A 26,120-nucleotide genomic window follows, 5' to 3' on the forward strand; every position below is an offset into this window, starting at 1 on the left:
TATGGGGCATTTTGTTGGAAAATGAAAGTAAATATCGAGATTGGGCAAAAGGGCCGTAAATCAAGGTCATGTGACCAGTTATAACTGAAGGATTATCTGTATAGCATTCTTCCATTCCCTCACTTCAGCTCCCTTTCTAATAAGTTCATGTGTTTTATTTTTTATGCAGTTCATTTTGTTGGAGGTTATTTTTTTAGCTTTGTTTTCCAAACATTTTTTTAATTTCCGTAAACATTGTTCTGCAGTCTTCTGATTTTTCCTTGTTCTCTTTATTCCTTGCAACAATCTTTTTCTTTGTCTAAATCTTACACAATTACTTTCTCTCAGGTATTGCAGCAATGATTGTTTTATCTACATTTTCCTCATCTAAGCCTCTTTCACCTTCCTCATTCCACTAAGCATTCTTTTTCATTAATCATATTAATGTTGCATCTCACATTTCTGTGGCATTCTGTACTTTACTGTTTCAAGCAGCTTCTACATCTTCTTTCCTTATATCTCCTTTTCATTCTGATAGAATATTAATTTGTCTTCTAATTCTCATAGAAGATTCATATATAGTTTTTGTGCCTTTTTAAACTTTTATTACTGTTTTTCTCCCACTTTTCCTCCATCTCGATTTTGTTCCCAAATCCATTCTTGACATTATCAAATAACCCTGCCCCATATTCAGAACTTCTCATCACTATTTTATGCTTCACTAATTCTATGTTTTCAGCATAACAGTTTAAATCAATTGTAATTTTAAATTTACATTCATAAGTATGTATAGATGTATGGTTAATTTTTATACTCAAACTAAGATTTTTTTTTAAACAGACCATTCTCATTCTTAACAGTAACTTTTTCTTCAATCTTAGCTCATTCCTTCCCATCCATTTAAATTTTCTAGCAGAATTTTGTTTCTCCTTGAGTCATGTTCCCATAATTTTGCACAATTTTACCCCAAACCTGGTTCTTTTGTTATCATAATTCATTGGAATATAACATACACTTATTTCATATGTATATGTATATTCATTCATAAACCCCTACAATGTAGCACTGTTTCATACTTTATGAAAAACACTTTACACTGTTTATTTATAATTAATCTGCATCTTTATTTGTCTTCAGATGTTCATGTCCACACCATTCCAATCACTGGTTCACTTTCTTTACCATTTTCTTTTTATAATACCATTTGCAATCTTTCATATTTTATTTATTTAGATGTCATATTTCTAAACCACCTGTCTCCCTCAGAGAGGGACTCTGTGTGCTATATACAATATAATATGATTGATAAATAAAACAACCTAATGTGCCATGTGAGTCAAAGATATTGCCCTCCACCGCACTCATTGTACATTTAGTTAATTTGGGCTTTCAAATAACACTTTCTAGCAATATAGAGAAGTGTAGACTAGATTACTAGTTGTAGCAGTGCCTATACTAGATTCAGAATACTTTTACATTACATTACATCGTTTTGGCATATTGTGAGCAATATAATACAAGCACAACCAATACTAATTTTACTCCAACGCTTTCAAACTATTCTATGCAAGTTAGGACCTCTCTTAACTGGAGAGTTTAACTTGCAAGCCCATGTACCATAGTCGGCATCCAACCAACTAGGAAGTGTATGCAGTGAAGAATGTATTTCACAGGATTGTGAAACATTTAATATTTCAGCAAACTTGTATATGTTACCTAAGCTCTTATGTGGATTTATGAATAATTTGGTCTGTTGCCTTTTTAGATTCAACAACTGGAGGTGCTGCTGCTTCAAATTATGCAAATTCCACTTGGGGTCCTGGAGTGTCCTCCAACAGCACCAATGTCAACCCTACTCACGTCTGGGACAAGGTGATTGTAGACGGGTCTGACATGGAAGAGTGGCCTTGTATTGCTAGCAAAGATACTGAGTCTTCTTCCGAAAACTCCACAGACAACAACAGTGCCTCAAACTCCGGCTCAGAGAAGAGCACTCTGCTGGGAAGCACCAGTAGCAACAAAGGAAAAGGAAACCAGTGCCAGTCTGGAAGCTCTGGTAATGAATGTAATCTTGGGGCTTGGAAATCCGACTCCAAGGCTAAACCTGTTCAATCTTCCAGTCCTTCAGCAGAGAATAATGGTAGTCTAGCAAGCTGGAGAAACTTGAGTGGGCAGGATAGAATTGGCCCCAATCCTGGCTTCAGCAACTTTAACCCAAATAGCAACCCATCTGCTTGGCCAGCACTAATTCAGGAGGGCAATTCAAGGAAAGGGACTTCAGAAACTGATAATGGTGGTTCAAATGCACAGATTACTACAACAGGTCAGACTTCTATGGAACAGCAGTCAAAGATGGAAAATGCGGGTGTTAATTTTGTCTCTGGCAGAGAACATGCTCAAATCCACAACACTGATGGACCAAAAAACGGAAATGCTATATCCTTGAACTTAAGTTCACCAAACCCAGTAGAGAATAAGGGAATGTCCTTTGAAATGGGCTTTGGGAACCCCTCCAGGAGCACTGATACCCCTTCACAAAGCACTGGAGAGAGAAAAACTGGGAACGTTGGGTCTTGGGGTACAGCTAGGGGGCCTTCTGGAATGGACAGTGCTTCTAATCAAGGTAATTCTGGAAATCATGGGAACAATGGGAAGGATAGGGAAGACTTGTGGAAGGGAGCTTCTGTTCAAAAATCGAATGGGTCAAGAAATGAATCTTGGGATAATAATAATAGATCTACGGGTGATGGGTCTTGGACCGTTGGCCCTCAACACTCTGGTGAAAGTAAATGGAATGAAGGGAACAAAATGACATCAGGGATGTCTCAGGGAGAATGGAAACAGCCGACTGGGCCTGATGAACTGAAGATTGGTGAATGGAATGGTCCAAACCAACCAAATTCTAGCACTGGAGCATGGGACAATCAAAGGGGCCACCCGCTTCCTGAAAACCAAGGTAATTCCCAGGCTCCCTGTTGGGGACGATCTTCTAGTTCCGCAGGAAGTGAGATTGGAGGTCAAAGCACTGGAAGCAACCATAAAGCAGGAAGCAGTGATAGTCACAATTCTGGACGCCGATCATACAGGCCTACACATCCTGATTGTCAGGCAGTTTTGCAAACTTTATTAAGCAGGACTGATTTAGATCCCCGAGTGCTTTCAAATACCGGTTGGGGTCAAACTCAAATCAAGCAAGATACTATTTGGGACATAGAAGAGATGCCAAGAGCTGAAGGAAAGTCTGATAAAGGTACTGAGGGGTGGGAGAGTTCTACCATACAGACAAAGAACTCAGGGGGCTGGGGAGATGCACCCAGCCAAAGCAATCCAATCAAGTCTGGATGGGGTGAGCTTTCAACTCCAACAGAATGGAAAGAGCCCAAAAACACTGGAGGATGGAATGATTACAAGAGCAATTGTTCTAACTGGGGAGGGGGAAGACCAGATGAAAAAGTCACAACATCTTGGAATGAGAATTCCAACAAAGACCCAGGATGGAATGGGCGGCCACCTAATCAGGGATGGTCTTCTGGGAAGAATGGCTGGGGAGAAGAAGTTGACCAGCCAAAAAATGGCAATTGGGAAACTTCAGGAAATAAATCAGGTTGGAATGAAGCTGGCCAGAATGAGATTGGCACTTGGGGTAATAATGCAAATTCAAACTCTTCTTCTAAAGCAGGGTGGGATAATAATAAAAGAACTCCAGCATGGAATGATACTGGTAGACAACCCAGTTCCTGGAATAATCCACAGCAGCACCATCAGCAGTCAGAGGCACCCAGTTCCTGGGACCCACCACCACCTCCACCACCACAGCAGCCTCCAGGTAATGGAAGGCTACCCAATTCTAACTGGAACAGTGGGCCACAGTCAACTATCTCAAAGGATGAAGAACCAAGTGGCTGGGAAGAACCATCCCCCCAGTCAATTAATCGTAAAATGGATATTGATGATGGCACCTCAGCCTGGGGAGACCCCAATAGTTACAACTATAAGAATGTGAACTTGTGGGACAAGAACTCACAAAGTGGACAAGCTTCACGAGAACAGAACCACCCTCCTCCAAGGCCAAGCAAAGTAACAGCCTCAGGTAATTTTTTTTAATGATCTTCATGATGATACAAACAGTTTATCTTCTTACTAAATTATTGTAGATTTACAATAATTTTCAAATCTGTTCTATAGCTTGCCATATATCTAATATGTCCTTGAAAGAACAGACCGTAAACCTTGAATACAGTAGTGTTACATAACATATTATGAAATGCTTACTGTTTATAGACAATTTTATTCTTGTGTCTGATTTGTCAGGAAGGAGAATTCTAGACTGTCTTTAACTTTTAAAAAAAGAATAGAATGACCCAGACTGTGCCAGAACCTCGTTCGCATTGGACAAAGAATCAGATTCCTTGATGTTCCACACTAAGACATGCATAATGCATAGTTAATGAAAATAAAATTCATAAAGCATTTACATCCAGAAATGATGAGCTCCTTGTTACAATTTCTGTCAAGGAGAATATAGGAACAGCAGAAGATAGATTCTCCGCTAGATCAGAATTGGTTGGATCCTTGGAACCTATTATCTCCAGGATTGCACATCTTTTTATTGTTAGATGGGTTTTTTAATACAATATTCTACAAATTATTGGATATTTAATTTTTTCTGATTCTCATTTAGAAGAAGGGAGCATGAACATAAACGAACAGATTTCTAATGCTCTATCCAACAGATTGGTCCTTTTAAGGCTAACTGTTCTATTAACATGTACAATTTACCACTATACTATAGATTGGGTGCTTGTAAATGTTCATAACAGTAATAGTAATTATTTTGTTACAGAGTCTGATATTAATCATTTTATCTGTGGAGAACCTTTGAGCAACGTTTGTGATTCCAATTAGTTATTTTGCATTTCCAGACGTCAGAAGGGGAAGTTAAAAAGGATATTACATTCCACTTAGATGCACCCAAGCTCTTTTAAGTGCTTCTCCTGCCTTGTATTGTACTGTTATATGAACAGTTTGTGTCAAAAAGGCAATGGAGGAAAATATATTTTTGCCAATATACAGATTTGTGCTATTATAATCATATTTTTCTAAGCAAATTGTGGATAACATGGATTATATATAGTCATGGTATAATATATTCCATATATATTATATTAACATTTTTCTGATCTCATTCAGAGAATTCTTATCTGAAGTCCTCTCTCTCTTTCACTCATTTTGTGATTATATTGAATTCTATTGACTGTAAAATCAAACTCTACTTTTAATGTAATACTGTAATGGTGATACTGTTACTTGATTTAGCACAATGATGTAGGGTTTAGAATAGATATTATATATGATAATATTTATCATATAGATATGATAAAATAGTATCAGCTGTGTAGAAAGAGAAAGTTTTATAGATAATCCTCAATTTATGACCACAATTGAGGACCAAATTTCCGTTACTAAACAAGGTAATTGTTAAGTGAGTTTTCCCCATTTTATGAGCTTTCTTGCCACAGTTGTTAAGTGAATAACTGCAGTTTTCAAGTTAGTAACACAGTTGTTAAGTGAATTTGCTTGACAGAACATCACAAAAGGGGATCACATGAAGCCAGATGCTGCAATGGTCATAAGTTTGAAACACATTCATAAGTCACTTTTTTCAGTGCTGTTTTAACTTTGAACAGTCATTAAACGAGGCTTCCTGTATTTTGTGATTATGTTGTTGGTGAATAAATAGCCTAGAATTAAAACTTTCTGTATTTAGTCTGGAACAAAAGTACACCACCTGCACCAGATAATGGTACCGCTGCTTGGGGTGAACCAAATGAAGCCAGTCCTGGTTGGGGTGAAGTCGAGGAAGCAGGAACTTCTACCACATGGGGAAATGGATCCTCCAGTACATCAAATGCCATAAAACCTAGTAAGTACTTCCTAGTTTCCTCTTTTAAAACAACAATAATGTATATTTTGAATTTTTTATTAAAATTAATTGTTGAAAACTCAAAAAAATAGTTCCTAGAAAATATAGTTTTATAAACAGAAACAGAATTTAATTCATCAGAAATCCACTAGAGAATATTTGGTAAGTCGATCTCTCATCACTACTCCAAACCCAGAATCACACCTCAGGAGAACTTCTGCAAAACAATACTTCAGTTCCCTAACTCTGAACCAAAAGGATTCAATTACTGAACATCACTGAGATCAAATAGGACTAGGAGTTGTACCCACCTTTATCCACTTCTTGGCATCCACCAGGGTATCATTGCCATTGCAGCAATAATCCCAGGCATGAACTCTGACTGAAAAGGATCCAGACAAATCATCTTTCTCTAGGGTCCTCTGCAGTTAAATCAACATTCACATTCTTTAGTTGTTTAAAGAAGCCAAATTTAGGGAAGGCTCTTCAATAAGGATAAACTAATGCTTCCTTAAAGGTGGCATCCAGTTCAATCCTCCCTCTGAAGAAATAATCAGTTCCTGAACCCAGGAATTTACTGCTATGCCCCCCCCCCCAAATAGACCACCGAAAAGAACCAAAAGGTGCATGGATCTAAACTATCTCAAGTAACTAGTGCTCTATCAGAGTCCACAAGCCAAATGATTTCTAGATGTCAATACAAGGTGCAGCTTCATCACTTTTCCTGCATATAAGAAACCAATCCTTTGCTCAGTTTGAGTGACCATTAGTAAAATATGATCCAAAAGTGTCACTGTTCTGGTGTTAATTGTACTTGCTCACCTGAGGTGGTGTGATCTTAAACGGGGCTGCAGGACAATTAACTACCGTAATTGCCATGAAGAAGCAGACACCATGCTTGATCAAGATTACTTTTCATCTTTTCTCTAGGTGCATGGACTTCCAACTTTCAGAATTGTCAGCAGGAGCTATCTTGACTTAGAACAGGGCTGTCAAACTCGCGGCCTGCAGGCCAGATGCATCACATGCTGGCCATGCCCACACTCGGTTTAGCAAAAGGGAAAGTCCCAATACATCACATAACTACACCGTGATGATGCAACTTTGACACCCCTGATTTAGAAATTCTGGAGGTTGGAATCCATACATTTGAGAATATGCAAGTTGCAAAAGGCTGGCTGATGGAGCCTCTGTCTTGGATCCATACATATTAATATGAAGTACGGTGTGGAACTAAATTATACGCTTAAACATGCTTATACAAACTTAACTACATGGCAGGTGAAGTTCTTGTGAGATTGACAGGGACATTCCTCTAAATAGAACAATCTTGAGTATTTATATAGGCAACTAGAAATTTAATTTTAGAGCAGATTTTAGAGTTACAGTATTTAGTCTTTGATGTGAATGTGCAGATGAACAGTGGAAAAGGGGGGGGGGAGAATGAGCCTTCTAACAATCAAGGACATTGAACTATCAGATACAGCTGGAGTCAGTGTTGCTAAATGTATGTGCTAATATTTGCTAATAGTATTCTTAGGCATGTAGTATCCAGAGTAAACACATAGATACAGTATGTGTAAATGACTTTTTTTAATTCAAGGATATGCCACACAAGCTGCTGCTGTTTCTATAAGAAAAATTAGGAATCTAAACTCATAAATAAATATATAGGAAACAAATTAAATTATCTCGCTTTTTCCAGCCATGGGATGGGGGGAAATCAATTTTGGATAAATAGGGATTTATGGATTCAAGATGTGAGAAGAGGTCCTTGGATTACTAGTTTGACTGGATTTAAATAAGTGCTTGGGGACATTTTTTTGAGCCTTTTCCTGAATAAATTTAAAGAATAAACTTGTACAAGACCAGGTCTTGAGGGGAGGGTGGTTTTTTTTTGGGGGGGGGTGATTTGTTGTTGAATTTTGGCAGAATAATCTCAGAAAGGAACCTCTAAAGAATGCATTAAAAAGTGGCTTCTTGGGGGACTCAAAGTGTGCTGTTTTGCATTTCAAATGAATGAAAACAATTCTTGCTTATTTCCATGGTATTCTTTCTACCAAGACATAGACTGGAACTGATTTTAATCTCAAAAACAACTCATTGCCATGGTTTCTCTGTAACCAAACAATACTGTGGCAAATGTTTTTTAAATTGTTTTTTTTAACTTGCTATTTTTATGTAGGTTAAATAATTACTGTATTTTTCGGACTATAAGACTCTCCAGACTATAAGATGCACCTAGCTTTTGGAGAGGAAAACAAGAAGAAAAAATCTGCCTCTGCCTTCCAGCAATTTGCCTCCTTGCAGCAAACAGAAAAAACCATGTCAGCTTTAGCACAGCCGGATTTAGCACAAGCAGCTGATAGGCGGCAGCGGTGATTTCCACCACCTGGAACTGGCTGAAATGGGGTGTGGAGACCGAAAATGGAGCACACGGAGGCAGCGATAGGTGGTGGCACCAGTGTATGGTGGCGATGCCCGCAGCCTGGAACAGCTGATCGGAGGTATTCCAGGATGCCGATCCAACCATCAATCAGCTGCTCGTGTCAAATCAGGCTGTGCTGAAGCTGACCAGGCTGTTTGCTATTTGCTGCAAGGAGGCAAATTGCTGGGAGGCAGAGACCAAAGGGTGAGGGTCAGAAGGTGGGCAGGGCTTCAGCAACATTCACTCTATAAGACACACAGACATTTCCACCCACTTTTTTTGGGGGGGGGGCATCTTATAATTCAAAAAATATGGTAATCGTTTATGATCAGTATTATTCTAATATGTATTGTTTATTTTGTATTAATACCTGTGTCTTTTTCATCATTTTTACAAAAAATATCACAGTAAACTGAGGAGTTCTTAAAACAGAAATTTAGCAAAGTTATAATTAAAATGTGTGTGTCTGTGTGTGGTCCCCAATGGAACTAGCCCACCCCATTATGCCAGCAGAAGAGGCCTGTTACAGATCCTCTCTGCTAAGGAATTCCCACAGGCAGGGTAAAAAAAAAGAGCCTTGTCCACCATTGCCCCATTTATGTGGAACCCTCTATCATCAGAAGTGGGAACTGCTCCACCCTTTTGGCCTACTAAAAGCATATTAAAACTTCATTTTACCAAATGGCTTGAAGTCCTGAGGGGAATGCTTATCACTGGAGGTGGTTGACAGGATAAGAAGACCTTGTCTCTTAGTTTTGATTTTTGTAAAGTTTCAAAATTTTCAGTTTGCATAGTTTTAATATTTTAATTATTAGAAAAATAATTAGAACAAATATAAATTTTATAACACATAATCTTCCTTGAATTGCCTTCTAGGGGAGATGGGCAGCATAAAAATTTAATGAATTTTAAAAATAATATCTTTAGCTTAAAATGACAATTTTGAATGAGTAACCATCTTATTAGCATTAGTAGTTAATTAGAATTATTTAATTCCAGCAGAAAGGATTGACTGCATTTATATTTAATGCTTAATTATACACTGCTTTGCTTTTTGCAGAATTGATTTTGCAGAATTAATTATCAGTTAGCCATTCTATCTAATCACTGTAATAAGAAACACGATGTGTATTGGATTATGATTAGCTTCAGAAATGCTATTCAGCTTGTTCTCAGATTTGGAAGTAGTGGAATAATTCACCAGAAAAAAAGCTTGGGGTTATTATAAACGAATGGATTGTCTTTTGAAATGGAATGATATATGATACAAACTATAGCAATAGCACTTATATACAGCTTCATAGTGCTTTACAGCCCTTTCTAAGATTATTGCCATATTTCCCCCAACAATCTGGGTCCTCATTTTATCAACCTCGGAAGGATGGAGGACTGTGTCAACCTTGAACTGGTGAGACTCAAACTGGCAAATTGCTGGCAATAAGCAGTCAGCAGAATTAGCCTGCAATACTGCATTCTATTTACTGCTCCATCACGTCTCTTATAAGAAACTATGGTTACAAAATGGAAGTCATGACATTTTATTCATAACCCATTTTTAAAATTAAAACACACAGACAACATAGAGAAACGAAGAATAATTGCAAAGCCAGACATTAATATTATTTTAATATTCCTTCCACATATACTTGACTGTGAAAGGATAACCATTAGTCATGAATTATATAACTATAATGATTATAAACTATAATAAGTATAAGTTAAAAGAATTTTCTGACTTCAACCTGAACTGAGCAAAACGCCTTTGCTATGCTAGTTTGCCAGGCATCTCGAATTATACTGTAGTTCTCTTTTTTTCCAATGTTAGCTATGGATAGTCTAGCACAGTCATAAAATACTGCTAAACCTTTTGACAAAATATATTGATTTCTAGAAATACATTCAGAATGTAATATCTCAACCCAAATTGGTTTATGAGTTACCAATCTCTGAAAAAAAATTAGGACCAAAAAGAGCCCCAATGACTAAATATCATTTTAGCAGAATAAACAATTTGATTTGTTCATATATACTAATTTAGCATGCTCATATACCATCTATGAAACAATCTAATAAATATTTCCTTATTGGGCCAGGAAGGATAGCACTGGTTTCCATTTTTCTGTTTTATTTCTATTTTGGTCATTGATCTGTTAAAACCCATTTTGTAGGACATTTTAAAACTAATTAAATATATAAATATTCTATACTAATAATATAAAATGAAAAAATGAGGCCTTTGTATAGATCTGATACTAGTGATTCTAAAATTATATATACTAGTAATTCAAAATTAGTCAAGAGATCTGTTTGTTTGAACCTTTATTTCTGGATTAAAGATCTACAACTGCAAATGATAATCTCCAGGAAAAACTTTCAAAACCTGTCAATTACCAGATCCAAGTTAACAGGTTTACTGAAGGTTAAAATCGATTTGATCCTAGATTGTAAAATAAAACAATAGAAGTGGGAAATTTAGGGTGACTGTTGGATCTTTTTTCTGACATTTATTTTCCATTAAAGATTCCAAATCACCTCAAGATGGCTGGGGCGATAATGATGGGCCAGTATCGGGAACCCGGCATTCCAGCTGGGAAGAGGAAGAGGAGGGAGGAGTCTGGAACACAGCAGGCTCTCAGGGAAGTAATTCCTCCCATAATTCAACCAGCTGGGGACAAGGAGGAAAGAAACCACAAATCAAGGTAGGAAAAATCTTTTGCGATGCAGTCTTTCATGGATAAGCAAATATCATTTTCTAAAACTGCTAGTACAAAGAATGTTAACTATGTAGATCTGTATTAAAATGAAGTGGTTTTTTTTAAATAAATGGCTTGATAGTTTAATGTATTGAAGGTGCATAATTAACAATGATTTTGCGGTGATGTGAATAGATGGGTAGGATTGAGAAGGAAGTAGGAAACCATTTATTGGGCCATTAAGAGACTAAATGAAAATAGTGAATGATGGGCATCTCCTTAAACAGATATTGATTTCAAATGCATGGTTTAAACATGTTTGCATTCATATACATGTGGCAAAGGACTGAAAAGAATTCAAAAACATGATTGTTTTATTGCTTATTACTTATTTTCTGTGATTTGTACAGAATTAAAACTGCATATATTTTTTTGAAAACTAAAGGCATAAAACCACATCAAGATACAATACTGAAACAGACAGCAAACAAACTGCAGATATTACTTTCCAAATTTTGTCAGAACAGCCTTATAATAGTTCTGAAGACAATATAGTAAAAAGAGTACTATATGAAAGAGTATTAGGAAATACTTTGCAATAGAATGAAAGTAAAGAAGATGTAAGAAAAGAAGATACTGAAAATTAATTGAAAGAGAGTAACAAGAATTATGTATTGGAGTGCCATAGAAGTATGTGGAGGTATGACAAAAGATGCTTGGATAGAATAACAGTTGAAGAATAGAATGGAAACAAATGCTATAAATGTTTAGCTTCCAAGAAAAAAAAAGTCACACATTTTTAGTACTGTTGAATGTTGAATGTTGAAAAATGGTAAGGCTGCATGTATAAGAGTTGCAACTGAGAAAAATGTTAAAATATGGAAGTGGTCTGTTGATAAGAGACACTGTGACCTGCCTAATGTGTGAGGTTTGCTTATAGCAACTCTGTGTGACCTGCTTTTTTTTGAATGCTGTAAATAGGCATAACAATTGGAAAAATGCTGCTATGGTTCCTCTAAAACACAAGTGTCAAACTCATAGTGTCACGTTGCCATCACGTGATATATCCCAACTTTTTTCCCTTTACGGAGCTGGTATGGGCGTGGCCTTTGCGTGATGCATCCAACCCATGCGTCGCCAGTTTGACACCCCTACTCTAAAAGGGGGCAAGAATGAATGCAAAAATAGCAGTTCCTGATTGAAATACTGATGAAGAGGGTATGAGAGGTCCCCGTCAGAAAAATTTAGGAAGTACAATGGAGCTTTATGGTGGAGAGGGATGTTCTAGTTGGAACACCTCTCTTCACCATAAAAACTTTATTCTTCAGCAAATAATTCAGAAATAGAATTTTTTTTATTCAAGAGAAAGTATATATGATGAAGCATAACAATAGACTTTAGCTATGGAATATTTTTCATGAATAGAGATACTGAATGCAGTAAAACCACTAACTGAAGCATCTTGAGAATAAAGGGAATGCTCAGCAAAAAGATCAGCATTGTAAATGAAATAAAACAAGAATGTATGACATTTCCATATTTGTTCAGTGTATTTAAGAATAAAGGCACGTGTCCTAGTTGGAAATATCAAAGTATAGGTATGTTTGTGTGCAGATCATATTGTGTTATTCCCTGAGAAGCCAGATTTGCAGCGAATCTTAGATAGATTTGATAGTAGTAACTGCAGTTAGTAATGCTATAGTAATGTTTTCCTCTAAATAAATCAGTAAGCAATAAATCTACATGAATTTAATATTAAACTTGATTGCTTTTTGTTTAACAGTTAAAATTAGGAACAGCCAATTTCAGTTTTGAAATGAGTATACAGTGTATTATTTAATTTGAATATTTTGCAGTGTAGAATGAAATTTAAACTAATTATCTCTGTTTTCAGTGTTCATTAAAAGGAGGAAGTAGTGATTCATGGATGAATACCTTATCTGATCAGATTTCAAATATGGGATTGTTGGTAAGACATTCTATCTACTTCTTGTTGCAAAAATTATTTACTAATATTTGACAGGCAAAAAATAGCTAGCCATCTAGGCGAGGGGTGGGTTGCTGCTGGTTCGCTTCATCCGTGTGCGCAGTTGACTACAAATTGTTCTGCGCATGTGCAGAACATGAAAAAATGACTTAAAAACGGCAGCAAGGACTGGGGAACCGGTTCAGGGGGGTGGGTAGCCTGCCGTCCCTACCGGTTCGGCAACCCTCTTTCCACTACCGGTTCACCCAAACCGGTAGTAACCCACCTTTGATCTAGGCACAATTATAAGAGATTGCTTTTTTTTTAAGACACTATATGGTACAAGACTGATTATAATTATTTGCAAAATTTTATTACTTGTTTGTATAACATCATATATACATGTTTATGTATACATATGTACACACACACACACACACTCTCACTAGATATCTTCTACTAATTTCACCCTACACATGTATAGTATTTTACAGATCAATACCTAGGAGGTTTACAATTTAAAAATATACACAGAAAGCAGCACTAGAAGGGAAGGTAGAGGTATAAATGAGGAAGAGAATGTAGAATTATTTCAATTACACATAAATTAACTTAATTACAATAAGGCCAGATATTATGGCAGATAGGACAATCAACAGAACCAAACACCAGCTATTTAAAAATACTTGATTTCTGTATTAGTTGAATATTGCTCAGTAAGCTTTAAAAAAAGTTTAGAATTTTTATTTTTGTAAACTATAGGTATTTGGATTCATGTATGGATTGTATAAAGATTATAGTTAGTCAGAATGCCAGATTGTTTATTTAAATGCTATTTAGTAACACCAAATAACTTTTTTTTTGTTTTGAAAGTAATACTATCCTTTTTGTGTGCTACTATAAAAGTGCAGGTGAAATGAGTTTCTGTTTTACAAGAATAGGCTGTGAGAAACCATGGCAATCTAAGCACTGTTGACCATAGTGCTGTCTTTATTAATGTGGGAATGGTGCTGCTATTTATGTGCATATGTAGTTGCTTTCTTGGCAAAGGAGCTATTATGATCATATGTTGCATATACATGTTTCTACTTGCTTTCTTCTCTGCATTAGCTTTGGATTGAAAGGCATCCTGCATGCAGTTCCACATCAGAACACTTTTTCCCCAGGCTTTGTGCTTGTCCCCTTACTGCAGAATAGGAAGCAGGCTTTTATAAGGCCTCTGGGATTGTCCCACTTGCCAAGACATTCTCTCTGCCTATCTGTCCCAATTCTTCTGAAGCCAAATCACTGAATTGAATTAAAGCAGTACATTCAAATAATATAGAGCACGGCAGTATAAAAATGGAAAATTTGGAAGATTTTTATTTTAGTTGTTTTTAAATCAATTTAAATTTTAAATAAATTGTTTTAACTTTAAAAACATTATGTTGACATGGCACAATGCCCTAACTAACCTATAGTATTTTTTCCAATAATGCATCAGAGCCTTGTCTGTTGTCTTCTGGGAATAGCTCCCTATGATATCTATTTTTTTTAAAAAAATATAAAAATATCAAAATTCTGAACATTCACATTGATTTAAAAAAGAAACCCTGAGAGATCCTCTTCTGAATATGGTAACTATGGCTATCAGGAGCCAAACTGGCCTGCCATATTTATCTGCAGAAAGAACAGGGACAGGCCCTGTTTTCCAAGTACCTTTGTCATTGAAGAAAATATTTGGTTTGGATTCAAGGTTGCCCTTCTGTGAATATAAGGATTTGTTTCACTTATAGAAGGCTTCTAAGCAGTGCAGAACAGTGGAGAAATCTCTTTTGATTTTCCATTTCCTTACAACTTCTTGTAAACCTCTCTTTCAGCCTCCCCAAGGCAAGGGGGAGGTAGGAAGAAGAGAAGAATGGGCAAAGATTGATTGATTGATTGATTGATTGATAATGTGCTATCAAATTTATAATCCCTTACAAGGGATTCTTCACATCTGACTGCCATTAGGGCCAGAATTCCCATTGCAAAGAATGAGATCATAAAAAGATCTCATAAAAAGAGATGCTGCAGTGGGTTGGAGGATGCTCTGGGAGGCCTTTGCAGGCTGCGTGTAATTTGGGAGGAGAGGGTTGATGCAGTGTTCTTTGAGCACAAGGAGGCCAGAGAAAGACTACTCTGTATTTTCCAGAGTGAGTTTGCAGGATGGTCCAGATATGGTATTATCACAGCCAATTGGCCTTGAGACTGGGTTGAAGCTGAAGCCACGCCTCTGGGCTCCTCTCCTCTGACTCCAGTTTCAATCCAGTCTGGCCAAAGAGAAGTTGTAAATTCTTGACTCCTGATCTGATTCAACTTTTCTGGACCATCCTCGACTCAACTTGCTTCCTTCTCACAAGGAGACCCTTCCTTCACTTCCCAGTAAGCTATTAGCTGCGGTTTTTCCAGCTACTCGAGGGTTAAATCTCAAGGCTTGGAGGCTCCGGTGGCTGGGTCGCTGTCCCAGCGACCATTTTGGCCGGCGACAACGTGGAACCCTGAGAAGGCAGATCAGCGCCGGTGGGGGCTAAAGGGCTCTGGTTTCCAGCCCGACAGCCCAGAAGCCTAAAAGGAGAGCGCACTACAGCAGCATTAAAAGAGGGCGCAGAAGAGCGTGTGGGCCGCGGAAGCCCCAGGAGCAGCAGAGGCGGCTGGGAAGCAGCGTGACAGCAGCAGATTCCCTGAGAAGCTGCAGCAAACCCGAAATGCGCCCCGGCGGTGTTTTAAAATTCGGGGTGCACAACGAAAGGAGTGAGGACCTTGCCATTCTAGCTGCGGAGGTGGGGGTGAGGAGCGAATTGCAGAAAGCACGAGGAGTGGTCGTAATTAGTTGCGTGATGGCGGGTAGACCCCCTTCCCACCCCCCCATGCCTCCTGGGGAGGGGACTTCCACCAGGCAGCGTCCCACTGCCTCTTCCAAGAGGCTTAAAGCCTCGGCTGACACTTGCCCTTCCTGTGCCAGCCAAAGAGACGAAGCTAGGAGGCACAGGGCCTTGGTGAGAACTTTCTCCAGGGCAGAGAGGTTGAGGGCTCTGTAGGGCAGGATCAGTCCCTCCTCCTCCAGGTCCATGTCATCCCTAGGGGGCCCTTCCAGGCAGGATTCTCCCCCTAGATCACCAGATTCCTTGGGGGAGTGCAGTGGGGGGGGTTGCCCATTCCCCTCCCGTTTCCATGGAAGATTTTGACCAGGTAGATAACCAGCCTGGGTTTCTATCCCTAGAGACTCAGCTGGGAGGTAGAGATCCATCCAAGCCAACCCTGGCACCTACCTCCAGCCATAGTCAGGTGCCTGGGGCATCCAGCTGGGACTGCTTGGATATGGAGGACCTGCCTGTTGGTCTTCAGAACCTCATTGAACAAGCCATTGCATCTTGTGTGGCTGCAAGCATGCAGCACCAGGGGCCTCGCTCTGCCTCTCAGGGCGAGATCACGGTCCCCAGCTCTTCATCAGCCCAGCCACGGGGCCCTTCCCAGCCAGTCCGCCTCCCTGGGTCCCTGTCCTTGGCAAGTGAGGGGTCTGTCCTGTGGGACAAGGCGCAGCGTGACCCAGATCTCTCTGAGGACAAGGAGGAACTGGAGCCTGAACCTCCAGCCTTCACAGGATTTTTCCCTCCTAACTTGTTCCAGTCCCTCCTACGCAAGGCGCATGCCACTGTTCAACTGGGAGGGGGCATGGGGCCAAGGAAGGTGAGCCCATAAGGAAGCCCCAGGGCACAGTCTATTCCGAGCCGAAAGAGGTTAAGGAGGAGAGTCCTGCTCCCGACCTATTCCTGGAAGTCGTTAAGAAACAGTGGGAGACCCCTGGGGCCTTCCCCACCCCAGGCAGCAATGACAGACGGTTCTATAACATCGAACCAGATTTCTCCAAGCATTGCAGATGCCCTCTGTGGATCCGCCGGTGGTGGCCTTGGCTGCCCCAGCATCACTGGTACCCAAGGATGTGGCAGACAACCTGAAGGCAGAGGACAGGAAGCTGGAGATGATCCCCAGGAAGACCTTCCAGTCGTCGGCTTGGGCCATTAAGGTGGCGGCCTCCGCCTTGTTTTTCAACCGTACGGCCATCCTTTGGATGGAGTAGATTCAGGTGTGCATTCCACCGGAGAACGTACATCTACACCAGGACATCAACAAGTTAGTGGCGGTTGCTCAGTTCTCAGCTGATGCTACCTTAAATGCCATGAAGTTTGCTTCCAGGGCTATGACATCGTCCGTCAGGTCGCGCCGCCTCCTCTTACTCCGTGGCTGGCAGGCGGACAACAAAGCAAAGTGGCAACTAGCGACAGCTGCCTACACAGGGGGTTCCCTCTTCGGGACTTCCCTTGACCCCATCTTGGTGGAGGATAAGAACAAGAAGAAGGCGCTTCCAACATCAACCAAGAAGGCAGAGCAGAGGTCCACGCCCTATTATCACAGGTCAGCACAGCGACCATAGGAACAAGACACCCACCAGAGCAGGTACCCGGGGGGCAGGGCGGATAGCCATCCGACAGGGGATTCAATAGGGACAGACCCCGCTTCCAGCCTCAGGGCAAGTGGCCCTTTCGAGGAGGGAGTGGTCGCCCCTTCCGCTGGGGCAAGTAGGTTGCCCGCGACCCCACACATTGGTGGCTGCCTAGCTCTGTTCACAGACGCCTGGGCGGAGATATTTACAGATGCCTGGGTCCTCAGTATGGTGACCCATGGTCTCCGCCTGGAATTCCTTTCCCTTTCCCCCAATTGTTTCCAGGTGTTCCCCCCGGCCAAGAACGTTGACAAGCGCCAGCAGATGCAGCAGGCCATACAGCACTTGCTCCACATTGTGGTCATAGAGAGAGTCCCTGACGACCAGGTGGGCAAGGGGTTTTATTCAAACCTGTTCCTAGTGCCAAAATCATCGGGGGGGATGGAGAGCCATTTTAGACCTAAAGCTCCTAAATCAATTCTTAGTGTATAGATGTTTTAAGATGGCTTCCCTTAAGTCCATTCTGGCAGGGATCCGGGAGGGGGACTACATGGCATCCATTGATCTCTCGGATGCCTACCTGCACATCTCCATCCACCCGAGCATAGGCGTTTTCTCCGTTTCTCTTTAGGGCTTCACTACCAGTACAGGTCTCTACTGTTTGGGTTGGCTTCAGCCCCCAGGACCTTTATCAAGGTGTTAGCGGTAGCGGCCGCCCATCTGAAGAAGATTCCCATCAGGCTTTTCTGTTACCTGAATGACATCCTTGTCCAGGGGGCATCTCCTGCTCAGCAGGTCATTGACACCCTCCAGGGCTTAGGGTTGTCGATTAATTTTGAGACGAGTACTCTCTCCCCATCCACCCAAATCCTACACCTGGGGGCAGTGATTGATTCCTGGTTGGGTCAAGTGTTTCTTTTCCCGGACCACAGGTCCAGCTTGTTAATTAACCAGATCTGGAAGGATCGTTGTGTTCCCGTAGCCCTTCTTTCCAGCTTGCTGGGTAAGTTCATCTCATGCATCGAAGTGGTCCTGTGGGCACGACTACGTGCCAGGACGCTCCAATGGAGGCTGTTCCCATATCAGAGGGACGATTCCAGCAACTCGACACTCAAGGTACCAGGACGCTGCAGGTGCTGATGTCTTTCAAGTGGTGGATGTCCCCAGCTTTGCTCAAGGGATGCGAATTCAGGGAACAAGAATGCCTCATACTGACAACGGACGCCAGCGTGTTCGGTTGGGGGGGCGACCCTAGGCTCCCAGCTAGCACAGGGCCAGTCATCAAAGAAGTACCTTCAACACAACAAATTGGCTGGAGCTTCGGGCAGTCCACCTTGCCCTACGATAGTTCCAAACCTCAGTAGAAGGTCATAACGTCCTTGTCTTAACAGACAACGTTGCAGCAAAGGCGCACATCAATCGACGGGGGCACACGATCCTGGGCGTTTCACACCGAGGCGATGTCACTGGGATACTGGGCGGAGAAACAACTGCGCTCCATCCAAGCGAAACACATCACTGGCGTCGACAACCATCAGGCGGACTGGCTGAGCCGGGAGACAGTAGACAACGGAGAGTGGAGTCTGTTCAAGGAGCTCTTCCAGAGGATCTGCCAAAGGTTTGGGAGATCAGTGGTGGACCTGTTCGCCACTCCGTCCAACGCTCAGCTGCCGTGGTTCTTCTCTCGATTCCCAGCTTGGGGAACGGAGGGGGTCAATGCCCTTTGCTCCAAGTGGCCGGTTGGGCTGCTGTATGCTTCCCCCCCACACACCTTCTTTCCCGGGGTCATCCAGAAGGTAGTCAGAGGGCAGGCCAAAGTAATCCTAGTAGCTCCCTACTGGCCCAGGAGGGCTTGGTTCGCGGACCTGCTGAGTCTGTCGGCAGGGAGACTGTGGAGGATTCCCCGGGGGGAGATGAGATTGCTACAGGGGAAGTTGGTCCATCCAGATCCACAGTGGCTCCAACTGGCCGTGTGGAGATTGAGCGGGAGCACCTGACAGGCACCCTCGTGTCCCAAAAGGTGATCAGAACCATCGAGGCCTCCCGTAGATAATCAACCAACAGGATTTACGATTCCACTTGAGAGATGTTTGTCTCCTGGTGCCAGGCCGCCCACGTGACCTCCTCCAGGGCCACGGTCCCTCAAGTCCTGGATTTCCTCCAGGAGGGTCTGGACAAGGGCCTGTCCCTAGCCACGGTTAGGAGACAGTTGGCGGCACTGGCCACGGTGCTACCTGGAGAGGGGCCCACTCTGCTACCTCGTTTGCCCTTAGTTAAGAGATTCCTCAAAGGGGAAGGCCACCTTCGTCCACCACCAGTCCACATGTTTCCTACGTGGCACCTTCCCACGGTGCTACGGGGCCGTATGGCTGAGCCTTTTGAACCACTCCAGACGGTTAGCTGGAAGCTCCTCACTTGTAATGTTGTGTTCCTGGTGGCTATCGCCTCGGCTAGGCGAGTCTCGGAGCTGGGGGCTCTCCTCCAGGGAGGATTTATGCACATTTCACAATAACAGGGTAGTGCTACGCCTGGACCCGGCTTTCCTGCCAAAGGTAAACACGGTCTTCCACCGATTGCAGGAGGTGGTTCTTCTGGACTTCTGCCCAGATCCGACCAGGAGCGGGAGCACAGTTGGAACCGTTTAGATGTAAGAAGGGCCTTACGGATTTACCTAAGGAGGACAGCGGAGTTTCGTAGGTCTGCGGCTCTGTTTGTGTCATTCCAACCCTCGGGAAGAGGGTCTCCCCATCCACCATTAGCCAGTGGATCCATCTGGCCATTGCCCTCGCCTACGAGGTGCAGAACTTGCCGGTTCCGGCCAGCATCATGGCCCATTCGACTAGGAGTGTGGCCACCTTGGTGGCCTGGGACTCCCAGGCCCCTATAGAAGACATCTGCAGGGCAGCGACATGGGCATCCCCGTCGCCCTTCATCTGGCACTACAGGCTGTAGTCAATTCAGGGGTTTCTTGGCATGTCACAGCTTTCAAACTACAAGAAACCCTGAATTATAACACAGGACAAAGTTGCAACCCTCCCTGGAATCCTCTGCTGACCCAGCAGCACAGTGGAACATGCCCCAGCCCAGCCTTTCTATGATCCATAGGCCCTATTGTGCTTAGTTGACCTTCACTGTTTTCCTACTGCTGCTGATGAAGCACACCTGGCCTCACTCTACTTTTTGTGAGGCAACTGCTACCCACTGAGGGCTTTCTTCTGGAGGCCACATGTGCCATTCTCCAAGTTGCTCATGCTGTTTATTCTTTGAACCATGTGCCCCATTTTCACAATCTTTTGGAAAGTTTCTGGGTATGGGTGTACTATTTGGAAAATGGCAGGTAAGCCATTTTAATGATGCTTCAGAACTCAGAAGTTTTCTGATGATCACAAGTATGGGATGTTCTATTTGGAAAATGAATGACATGAGGGGCTTGAAGAATGCATTGGGAAGACGGTCAGACATAGCCTGCAACCAGCTTACATACAGTGCAATCAGGTGGTGCGTGCCTTGTCAGCAACACCAGGAAAACTGCAAAGGTCAGCTGGACACAATAGGGCTTATGGATCACAGGTGGTAGGGGTAATTGCGGCTTTGCACAGTGATTCTCTGATGATTGACTGCAGTGTGGGGTTTGAAGTGGCATTTCTTAGTGATAGAGGCAGCACTGCAGCTGAGGTAGGTGCCTGGGGGCAGTGATAGCAGGCTGAGACTGCTCAAGTCACTTTCCATTTCAGTTCCAGTCCTGGCACTACCACTGACACATGCCACTTTGCAGGTTGGCCATAAGGGCAGAGATGCAGGGGGAAAATAGGTAGGCGATTTACGTTATGGATTGCCCAAATTTTGATCAAGTGACTTGGGTGTGTTGTAACAGCCATAATTTCAGGCATGGGTAGTAGATTTTTTTTTAGTGCTGTCAAAATTTTGAACAGTTATTGAATGGGAGCTGTCTTCAGTCAGCCTCTTCTTTTTTATTCCATATTTCCAAGCATTATAGACTTCTCCAGAGAGCCAGTTCTTAACATTATGTCTCATTATGATTTGAACCTGTTCATTGATACCATGAGTAGGAACTCTGGTTTAATTTGTTTTATGATCCACTTGTTTATTTTGTTGGCTATTTATGGTGTTATCAGAAGTCTTCAACACCAGAGTCCAAAGCATTTTTCCTATCCTCCTCCTTTATTTTATTTCCATAAAATGTAACCAGGAATGCCTGCCCAATTGTCATCTTTTTAGGTATAGAATATATCTTCTGCATACAGAGTGAATAAATGAACAAGCGGGCAGACTTGTTTCACTCCTTTGTTGATATGAAGTTAATTTGTTCATCTTTAGTCTGTATTGTGGCTTCTTGACCTGGTACAGGTTTCATATGTTGTGGAATTCCCATTGCTGTAAGTACATAAATGAACATAATCAAAGGCTTTTCTATAATCCATGAAGTACATATTTATTTATTGTCTTCTTTGGCATTATCTAGCATATATCAATAGTTGTTCCTCAGTCTTTTTTTTAAGCCAGTTTGGCATCTCCCTTTCCATATAGAGTGCTAATCTTTATTAGGTTATCACAAGCATTATTTTGCTAGATTATCTTTCCCTTTGGTTCTCTGTTTCTCTCCCCCCCCCTTTTTTTTTTTCTTTCTGACTTTTGTGTTGGGCGTGCCATTTGGAGCATTTTAAATAAAGTATTTGAAGATCTTCCCACTGGCTGATTAATCATATTAATCATTCTGGACCTAATCCTTTGTGGCATAAATCTCAAATGGGAGAATTAGATATTATGGTGCTTTAATATAATATATATATTCCTGCTCCTGAGACTTTGCCATTCAAAATTAAGGTGTAGATAGCCCATTGATTTTAGTTGGAACTCAAATAATAATTACTGCAGCTCTATAGATTTGTGTCTTTTAAAAATTAAAAAAACATTTAGTCCCAAATTGCCAAACAAAGGCTGTACTTGGCAGTACATATTAAATCTAGATTTTTCTTTAAAATGATATAACATTCTAACCCATAGAATATCTTAACAACAGGGTTTTGTTTCTGAAGAGGCTGGCCAATTAGTTTTCCGATTAGCTTTGTGATTTTTTTAGACACTTGCAATATTTTGGACACATTTTCAGTAGTAAAAATAAACTGCACAGAAAGATACATTGTTTTTCATAAATGAAGATGAATGTATGTGTCCCAGGATAATGTTGCAGGATCCAGTCTGGGTCAATCACCAGGATCACAGATTTTGTCTTCTGAGATTTTGGACTCATGCTGGAGCCCATCTTCAGGGAACGTCTCTTTTCAAGTATGCCAAGCTAGAGTTTTCTGAGAACTGTTCTTTTCTTTTCCAGAATCAAACTGAAGATACTTCAGGCAATAAGATGGACTTATCAGTAGGTATGTATCTAATAGCACAAGGAAGCAGTTTCACTTTATGTACATAACATCTTAAAAAATATAACTGAGCAATATTGCAAGCTTAATGCCAATATGGCTAGACTTTTTGAATAACTGTAGATCGTTAATGTAATTTCCACATAATGATGGACAAAAAGAAAAAAAAAGAAAGAGCTGAGTTGAAGTGGAAACACATATAGCTGATGGAGTATGAATAGTAATAATTATTTATTTTTGTACTGAATTTTGGGGAAGCAATAATTTGGTTTCATTCTGCTAAAAATTTGAGAATTCTTGAAATTTTGTTGATATTCTAATATAAAACCTCTGTTATTAGCTATAGATATTTTTCACTTACATGTAATGAGAGAGAAAAAATTAGTTTATTATCCATGCAAAATCAGGAAAAGTCAGGGCTTTAATGGCTAGTCAATGCCAAATCCCATTACCTACACATTCATTTCAACTGTGTATTTTTCTGTGGAAAAAGTATAGGATATTTTTTATTCATAACAAATTTGTGGACATTTCAGGATATTGTTTCATGATTTTAGGGAAACTTTGTATAAGTTTTAAATCATTTAATTTAGTAGCATTTTATCAATTAACAATAATGCATAATGGTAATTGGCAAGAATACATGTTTCGTACTTCTTCAGGTGGTCTACAAGATAAGAAGTTTGATGTAGACAAACGAGGAATGAATCTTGGAGACTTTCATGACATAATGAGAAAGAATCGATCTGGTTTTCGTCCTCCTAGCTCCAAAGATATGGGAAACCCAGATAGTGGGCCTTATTTTGAAAAGGTAAGACATATTTTTTTATGATAATCTAAAATAAAAGCTGTTCCTCTTGTTTTAACTTTCATAGGTAAAAAGTCATGTTTAAATACAAGAATTACAGGGGAAATAATGTTTAAAAGGTGTAAATAGAAGATAGTGTTTACATTAGTTATTTGGAAAAAGGGTTCTTTTTATGAAGGCTCAGTATGTTTATGTGTGTGGTTGTAAATAAGTTCATTTATTATCTTAAAATCTTACTGTAGAGTCACATCTAAGCAAGATGGGTTATAAAAAAGTTTAATAAATAGTTTGAGAATATATCCACTGATATATACCAACCAATTTATACTTTCTGTCATATATTTCAGCCCTCATTTATTCATGATTAAAACAACATCTTTACTTCTATAAATAAATCTACTGTACAAGATCAGATCACCTATATTTAGATCTATTTACTATTTGTTCTTACATTTCAAATCCAAACGCCAGGGTTGTCAACTATGTTTTCCATTCCGTAACTTTTCATATAAAGTTTTATAATAAGGGGAGGATTAAACTAGTTATCAGTATTAATCTTGCCCATGATATATGCAGCATTTTCCTACAGCAGAGCTAGGAATGTCACCCAGTGGTATATCTTCCTTACACTAGCTCCAGAATCAGAGTTAGAAACTTCCAAGGGTTTTTTTCCCCCTGTGAGTGACATACTTGCATTCTTAGTTAGGTCCCTGCCTTTCTGTGGAAAACATGCATATCTACTAGCCACCTATATGGTAGGATCAGCCAAATATCCAATCTTTCTTTTCTGTATTTGTTTTTTTTTCCCCATGTGGTCTGCTGCAATTAGTACATTCAACAAAATCTCAGACAAGTATTCATTATCCATAGTCACAATCTCTGACATCTGACCCAAGTGAGAAGTCTGGCATCTTATGGCATACCTTTATTCCCTCTCACAGCCCTACCCTTCCCAGAAGATTTAAACACACTCTGCTCTCAATACATATGACTCTATTGCTAGGCACCCATCCTTATCCTCTCTTTACTGAGGGGTTGTAGATTTGTTTTTACAAAATTTATTTTTTAATCTGGCTTTTATATTTATGTATTTATACTCCTTGTTTTTATATTTGATTGTTGAACTCTGCCCAGAATCGCATTTGTATAGATGGCTATACAAATTTGACAAATAAATAAAGGATTAATTCACTAAGCTGAATTCAATATATTTGCAATATTGAGAAATATGTTATATCTCATTGGTGATACATTTCTGTAATTTTGGCTGTGTTTTTTTCTATTCTAGTATTGAGAGTAATTAATAGTTGTATAAGATCAATTGGTTTTGATCTTATGCTACTCACAAAATTTTACAATTACAAATTAATTATAGGTAATATTGAAATTGACAGAGTTACAGATACTAGCACAGAGATTAATCTGTATTACCAGATGTTATTAACATGATTAGGCAGACAAACAGACATACATATTTTTCAGAGTATAAAATGCTCTTTCTCTCCCCCCCCCCCCAAAAAAAGTGGGTGGAAATGTCTGTGCGTCTTATACAGCGAGGCAGATTTTTTTTCTTGTTTTCCTCCTCTAGAGCTAATGTACATCTTATAGTCCAAAAATACAGTAATACCCAAGGCCAGAAGACTACAGTCTAAGTTCCACCTGAGCTTTTATATTCTGCCTGGCTCTGACTGCATTTTGCAAGATCATTTTTGGCTGAAGAATAGACTAAGTTTTTATATTGGTTCATCTGCTTCTTTGTGTACCTGTTTTGGCATGCATGAATAAGGGAGTAGGTTCTCTGATGAGGACAGAGCTAAGATCTTTTGGAAAACTCTTACTAGCGATGTGGTTTCTGAAATGTGATTCAAATTATCTCCTTCCTGGGTTTTTAGTCCAGTATATGAACAGTCAATGAGACTGCCTGGGTTTTATGATCTGAAACAGATGGTAGTGATGTTTCTTCTCTTCATTTTGGAACCTTCTACGTTCAGCATATGGCTTTTCCTTCAGGAAAAACTCTTGAAGCAGTTTTTCAGTTCTGTTCTGCTCTCTGATAGTGTTGTAGGTAATCTTCAAAGATCTCATTTGTGTGTGTGTCTAAAGCATCTTCCCCCACCTGTGGGAGCCACCCCACACCCTCTCCCACCTGGCAGCAGTCACATTCACACCACATCTCAACAGCCATACATGCACCCAGTAGCCACCATGCCATATTCGCCCTACTCTGATCATATGTGCACCCGGCTTCACTGCATCCTGATAGCCACCTATACACACTCCATCACCCAGCAGGAGCCACCCCCAGGCCAACCTCATACTCAGCAGCAGCCTCTTATCTGTCTCCCAGCTTATTTGAGAGCTGCCTGGAACTTGCAACTTTCTAATGGCTTCCCCACTGACTTGTTAGAAGTTGACAGGAAATTGCAAGCAACTTCCATAACAACCATAATGGGGAGTGCAGGGAT

The 26,120-nt window shown here is 40.6% G+C and overlaps 1 protein-coding gene across 6 annotated transcripts in view; it reads left to right on the forward strand.

Moving 5' to 3' along the window:
- Positions 1 to 26,120, forward strand: part of TNRC6B (trinucleotide repeat containing adaptor 6B) — a 132,925-nt gene that overhangs the window by 69,599 nt on the left and 37,206 nt on the right. For all 6 annotated transcript variants that reach the window (XR_015697723.1, XM_014061314.2, XM_014061310.2 and 3 more), the window contains 6 exons: positions 1,745 to 4,069; positions 5,747 to 5,902; positions 10,851 to 11,029; positions 12,918 to 12,992; positions 22,805 to 22,850; positions 23,510 to 23,658. Coding sequence is in view for 5 of the 6 variants with exons in the window: in XM_014061314.2 (XP_013916789.2) it covers positions 1,745 to 4,069; positions 5,747 to 5,902; positions 10,851 to 11,029; positions 12,918 to 12,992; positions 22,805 to 22,850; positions 23,510 to 23,658 (2,930 nt within the window). In the remaining variant the exon portion in view is untranslated. The remainder of the gene's footprint in view (positions 1 to 1,744; positions 4,070 to 5,746; positions 5,903 to 10,850; positions 11,030 to 12,917; positions 12,993 to 22,804; positions 22,851 to 23,509; positions 23,659 to 26,120) is intronic.

Source organism: Thamnophis sirtalis, unplaced genomic scaffold (assembly GCF_051295495.1).
Source record: "Thamnophis sirtalis isolate CommonGarterSnake01/CBP01778 unplaced genomic scaffold, rThaSir2_p1.2 scaffold_9, whole genome shotgun sequence".
NCBI classification, from domain to species: domain Eukaryota; kingdom Metazoa; phylum Chordata; class Lepidosauria; order Squamata; family Natricidae; genus Thamnophis; species Thamnophis sirtalis.